The 6,854-nt window shown below is 39.8% G+C and overlaps 1 protein-coding gene across 1 annotated transcript in view; it reads right to left on the bottom strand.

Moving 5' to 3' along the window:
• Positions 1-6,854, bottom strand: part of LGR4 (leucine-rich repeat containing G protein-coupled receptor 4) — a 51,253-nt gene that overhangs the window by 15,165 nt on the left and 29,234 nt on the right. Inside the window, 3 exon segments of the mRNA XM_015566294.1 lie at positions 730-798; positions 2,411-2,482; positions 3,371-3,586. Of these exon segments, the coding sequence (XP_015421780.1) occupies positions 730-798; positions 2,411-2,482; positions 3,371-3,586 (357 nt within the window).

Raw genomic sequence — 6,854 nt, 5'->3', positions numbered from 1 at the left:
GCCCACAGCGACCATTTATGGGCTGGGCTGGCTCTGGGCAGCATTTTGCGCCGTGGGGTCTTGGCAGCATTGGCTGCAATTTGGTGGGGTGTCACTCTAGGTTGGTGGCAGGGCCTGTGTCCCACTTGGGGGAAGCCGAGTGTTGGTTTGTCAGCGCCAGGTCCATGGTGCCGTTTATTTTTAAATGGCCAGTGGATGTCATGGCAGCTCCTGTGTTGAGCATCTGTCCCTTGGTGGTCAGTGCGCATCATAGCTACTGGTTGGACGGATGGACACTTAGTCTTTTACATAAAGAGATTTCCGTTCTTTTGAGCCCAGTCCAATTTCTACTCTTTAGTGATGCCTTTTCCAATGACCTCGTCTCAATGAAGTCTTTTTCTAGAATGATTTCTTTATCCGATCTACGCAGCACTTATTTCTAGCTAGAAATTGCTCTCTGTCTGTCTGGTGCGGTAGCCTCCCAATGACACTAATAGGACAAGCTCCTACAAGGCAGAGACCCTACATTACAGCTTTTCTTTCCCCAGAATCTAGCTCTGTCGGGTAATCTATATTCAGAACTGTCCATGCCAACTGACATATTCCAACCTGTATGATCATGCATGTTTGTGTGTATGTGTTTTACGGTGTAGGTAATGGAGCAAATGTGCCCTAAAAGTCTCACTGTTGGAACATTACATGGTGAGTTCTGAGGATATTAAGGCATAAAGACAGCAAAGAAATACTCACAGTTCTTTTAGGCTAGGAAGGGCTTTAATAGCCTGGGGAAATTCTCCCAAGTTATTATAATTCAAGTCCCTAGGGGGGAAAAATGGGGAAAATATGTAAGAATATTGAAGAGTGGTCATAATTTAAAAGGCATTTTGGTACAAATGTATTTTTTAAAAAATATCACTTCCTCTAGATCATAATCTTTCTTTACCAACCATATTGCCATTCAACACCCGGTAGGAGTTTAATTAAATTTATTGCCCTCTAGTAGGTTACAAATTGTTGAAAATGTCACATTCATTGGGAGAAAGAAATGTCACAGGGATCTGTACTAAGAAAGTGTTCATTCTGAGTATGTTTGCATCTCAATTCTTTTCACCTAAGAGCATGGTAGCATATGATTGGCATATAAATTTCAGAATGAGAGTAAAACAAAATCAAATGCTCAGCTTCTTAGAGACCTATTTCATTTTCCTTTTCTACATAGAAAGAAAAGTAGCAAATAAAAATTTAACTGGGAAGAAGAGATTCAATTTTAATATTACTGGAATCGTATGCATGGTGCATTCAGTCTCCTGTTACACTGGTATTTACAGAAAAAAGAACTAGTTTGGAACTATCTTCTTCAAGAACTTCAACTTTCAAATAGGCATTGACGCTCACCATCCTTTAGTTCAGTGGTTCTCAACCTTCTGGCCCTTTAAATACAGTTCCTTATGTTGTGACCCAACCATAAAATTATTTTTGTTGCTACTTCATAACTGTAATGTTGCTACTGTTATGAATTGTAATGTAAATATCTGATATGCAGGATGGTCTTAGGCGACCCCTGTGAAAGGGTCGTTCGACCGCCAAAGGGGTCGCGACCCACAGGTTGAGAACCACTGCTTTAGTTGTTCAGAGAGGAAAAGTGGGTTAACCGAGTCCTACCAGTTTTCTCATTAACTGAGAGTTAACAAGAGAACTCAGTGAAACAAAATATTACAAAACCATAAGCATTCCAATCAGATGTTACTGACCCATCTACTTGGGCTGTTCTCTGAATCATTTAGTGCACCACAATGGCAAATATTATCACTCTCCAAATAAAGGCAACTAATATGAAGTAAAATAACAAAAATCAAGATCCTACTCTCGATTACACACAGCTGCACAATGTCTTTTGCTCAGTGTTGCAATATACATTTGAAACCGCCAGAACTCCCCAAAACTTTAGCAGAAACAACAACAAATGTACCCTAAGCAAACTGGAAAACTTTGTCACACTTAGCATATGAAATTCGAGATAATATTCAATCCCAGTGTTAACCATTAACCAGCCAGGCAACTGTGTTCAAGGAAAAAACAAACAAACAAAAAACTTCTCCCAGAATTAATTTGATAAGGCTCAAAATTCCATAATTATCTACCATGAATTTTAACAAAACCATAGTGTAGGAAAGGAAATACAGTTTGACAGACTGAGCTGCTTTTAACATGTACTTTTGCAAGAAATATTAAGTTCAAATTTTTGTGCCATTTTTAACCATAAACTTAGATTAGAATTCATAACTTTGTTATTTGATGGCAAGAATTTAGCCAACTATTAACATAATTATGAGTGAATGTAAGACCTTTAATTTTTTCTTTTTTTGCAATGAAATGCAAAATTGCACCTTTGACATCATAATATGATCGTCCAAAATATGAATAAACTTACAAGGTTTCCAGGTTATCTAGTCCATCAAAACAGTGTCGGCCCAGGCTTTTAATTTTATTGTTATGAAGGTGCCTATGGAAAAAAGCATCAAAATGACTTTAACATCACCCAATAGCAACTATTACAGTGATTCATATGTCGAAATTTGTATGGCTTAAAGAAATGGCCTTAGTGGTTTGGATTGGTGGATGGAGCCCAAGGACTGAAAGGTCGTGGGTTCAACTCCTGTCAAGGGCAAAGGACCTCTAGTTACTAATAAAAAAAAGTAAACAAATGGCAGAGCTAAACATTTCAACACTTGACCAATGGAAAACAAGTGGCACTGGGTAGTTATCTCGATATATACTCCAGACTGAGATTCACTGGACAGAATACCAATGACAAGGAAGATATCTCTAGTGGGAAAAGGGTGCACACATTAAAGATCCCTTAATATGCACCCTATTAATACAAACGTTTTGAGGCGCTTTTAATTATATGAAGTGAAACTTGGATGAGCTCTCCTTTGGGGAAGTGGGGGAAATGATGTGGAAGGAAGCAAGTGAGCTTACATCAAGAATCGGTACCAGGTTTTATAGGAAATGCCATTTTATTATATCCAAGTTTTCAAAGATTAGAAACACAAAACATCACACACTGTTTGAACAGAGAAGTTGGTAAAAACATAAAATAGTGCCTAGTCGGTTTGGCGTAGTGGTCCACGGGGAGCGGGCCTAAGCCGTCAGTCGGACATCCCCCAAGGGCTCCCGGACTGCAAGAGGGCGAAGGCAAGGCTGAGGGACCCCAGCACCTCTGAGTGCACAAATCTTGTGCACTGGGCCTCTAGTTTTGTATAAAAGGCAGCTCCCCCAAACCCTCGCTCTTCAGGAGCATAATCAGTAAGATACTTTCATACTAAGAACCTGTTTTGTGCTCCCAAATTAATATAACTATATGATATTAAATGGGGTGGATACTTACAGAACCACCAGACTCGACAGGTTGGTAAATGCAAAATCGGGGATGCTGGAGATTTTGTTGAGAGCCAAGGTGAGTGCCTGCAGGGTGGGCAGATTGCTGAGGGGTTGAATGGGCACCTCCGTCAGACTATTGTCGTCCAGCCACAGGTGTCGGAGCTGAGGGAGCCCCTCGAAGCTGTCCTCGGGGACTGAGGTGATGTGGTTGGCATCCAGACGCCTGGCAGAAATAAACAACCACGTTCAGTAAGGAGTCCTACTGGAATGAGGCAATCCAAGCCACACAGCTCTGTGTTTTCAAACAAAAAGGAGTTATAAAATGATCGGGCTGTGACATCTGATTTCTTTCTTTTTTTAAAAAATTGTTTAAAAAATATATTTTATTGATTTTTTATAGAGAGGAAGGGAGAGGGATAGAGAATTAGAAACATCAATGAGAGAGAAACATCAATCAGCTGCCTCCTGCACACTCCCTACTAGGGATGTGCCCGCAACCAAGGTACATGCCCTTGACCGGAATCGACCCTGGGACCCTTGAGGCTGACGCTCTATCCACTGAGCCAAACCGGTTAGGGCCTGATTTCTTTCATTCCACTAGAAGTCCTCATAAAGTCTCACAACTTTTCCAAGATCAGTGTATGTAAGTCAGTTCTCTCCCTTCCTTCATAACAAAGAAATGAATTTAAATGTGAATCCTTTAAGGCTAAAAGACCAGAAAGATTTTTTTAAAAAACCCTCACAAGGTTTAAATTGGAATATTATGTTTCAAACTATATAAAAATACAGAAAAAAAAAAACAACAGGAAATTAAGCTGAGCAAATAAAGCTGTTTTACTTACAATTTTACAGCATAACTAGTACTTGATATTAAATTTAATTGTTATTCTGACTTGGTACCAAAGGGGAAAAAATAAGCAAATATTTCAAAACAAAATTTTTACAGCAGCAAGCCATTTTAATAGATTCTTAATCCTTATTACCACTGGCCAACTTAAAAATATGGGTGTCATGTATTAGCAAGGCCACCTTGTCCTCTTCTCTTAGTACTAAGTACTTTTTAAAAAGTTAGTTTGTCAAAATAAAGTTACTAAGAAAAGGGCCAACTGTTCATAGGAAAAGTTAAACAGCTACTCTGATCAATGTTACTGTGGCTTTCAAGCTTCTTTAATTTTTCCTTTTAAAAATTAAGGACACCTTATTAGTAGGATTACTCACACTTAAAATTCAGTCCCCATCTGAAAATCTGGGAAACTAAGTCCCAAGTGCTAGGGTGGGCACAACCAGGTATAATTGTTGGAATAATGGCTTTTCAACACAAAGACAACCTGCTATTAATATGATAAGGGACAGTATAGTATGTACCCAGCAAAGCACAACTTTCTTCACGAATCCCTTGTTGATGTATCGCCACTACTGAAAGTCATACCTGACAGGCATGGACCTCCCGGTGAAAGTTAGGGAACAACTACAACAAAAAAACTGATGGAAAGTCAAAATGACAGCAAATTTTAAAAGAAATCGAGTGTGACAGCTCTCTAGTTTGGGAAACTGACTTTTAGACTGGCTTTTGTGCCTCCTTATTTCCTATGCTGCTCCAGCTTCAGATCCCACAGTAACTGTCCCCTTCCCCTCCAGGAGAGGACTGAGGGCTGCTCCCAACTAACCCCCAGGCCAGGGGCCGCTAGATTAGCCCGGGTTAAAGGCCCCAGGTCCTGGTGAGGATCAGATGGAAGCTTTCTTTTTGATAAGGCAAGATAACAGAAGGGACACTGACAATGGGAGAGCTCGGGAAACTGAGCAGCTGCCTTAAGAATCCACTTAGACTCATACTTAGGCTTGTTCATTCCTTGGGCTTTCAAGAACCTACCCCTGAGAAGAGACAGGCATCCTTTAATGTAACAGACTGGCACAGTCCTGGCTAAGGAGCTGCTTTGGAGATTTGCTTTCATGATATAGGAGTGTGTTCAATTTCAATCCCTCTCTCTCTCCTCTCTCTCGCTCTCTCTCTCTCTCTCTCTCTCTCTCTCTCTCTCTCTCACACACACACACACACACACACACACACACACTTCACAACCTTAAGGAACTTCCACCTGGGGAGAGAGAGATACTGAACATACAATCATACAGTTAACCATGTAATGTAACTAAATAGTGCAATTAAATTCTACTTGTAGCTAATTTAACTCCCTGCAATCCATTCAACACATTTCAATGGAGCATTCAGGTGGGCATTATTAGGCATTCAGGTGGGGGTGATGCACAGTGTGATAAATTTAAGAGATGATCACGGAGCGCCTAAAAAGTGCTGTGAAGTAAATAAACAGGACACTGAGATAAAGGTTAACAGAGGTTCAGAAGGAAGGGTTCAGAGAAAGAGCAAGAGGGTGCACTGTTAGAGGCAAAGGAAACACGAAGGGCAGACTCAGTAGCAGAAAGGAGTTGGGTGGGGTCCCAGCATCTTCCAGGTCAGAGTGATAAGCATGTGAGAGGAAGGGAGTGAGGGGCCACAGAGACACAGACGGGGATGGGACCAGATTATGTGGACCCATGTGGATTGTATTTTAAGTACAGATTGAAGTTCCTCCTAGTTTCTCAGTGATAGAGCAGTTTAAAAGCTAAAATTGCTTATATTATCATATTGATAACATGCATTCATATTCAACAAAATGTTTCCCCTACATACACAGAGAGATTGTCATTTAAATGTTCTGTTGAGATGCGGTAAACACTGTAATAAGGAATGTTGTCAGTACTTTTTTAACCTAAGCCCAGTATTATGTACACCATACATGCTTCTGCAGAATTCTGTGCCATATATCACCAAAAAAATGGGATAGCCTTTACTGAAAGCAAGCTAACCAGGTGAATTTTGAGCTAAAAGTTTAATTACTATATTCTAGGCAAAATAATAATACAACATTAAATATGCAGACACAATTTCCTCTGTGCTAAGAATTTCCCCAAATTGTAAAAATCACACATACATTGAGAGCAGAGGGAAGAACTCCGGAAAATGAAATCCAGAAGTTAAGTGAGAAAAAGGATTTGTGGTGACACAAATGGTTAATCCTTATACCTCAATTCACAAGCGGGTGTGGGAGGCACACCCATAAATACAATGAACTGGACTTACACTGAGATTAATGTTTCACAGATAATTCATCTTAAGAGCTGTGGCTTTGTACCAATGACCTACATTATTAATATTTATCCCTATTAATGGACAAAGAAAATGCTATAATTGATCCATTCAGGAGAGACAATAAATGGCATCAGATATCCCCCAGAGTGGGAGAGGATGTGGATTGGCTAAGGTATTCTACCATTTAAACTCCATACAATTATTATTGTATTTAAGTGTACTTCAGTTGTTAAAAGGCTAACAATGTGTTAACTAAATTCCCTTCCTATTCATCTTTAAAATATGTGTCTATTCTCTATTCGCAACAACTTTTTTTACATCTTACTGAGGCTCACATACTGTT

The sequence above is a fragment of the Myotis davidii genome, unplaced genomic scaffold, assembly GCF_000327345.1.
Source record: "Myotis davidii unplaced genomic scaffold, ASM32734v1 scaffold330, whole genome shotgun sequence".
NCBI lineage: Eukaryota > Metazoa > Chordata > Mammalia > Chiroptera > Vespertilionidae > Myotis > Myotis davidii.
Note: the sequence above shows the minus strand (reverse complement) of the source record. Positions and strands in the feature narration are given on the sequence as shown.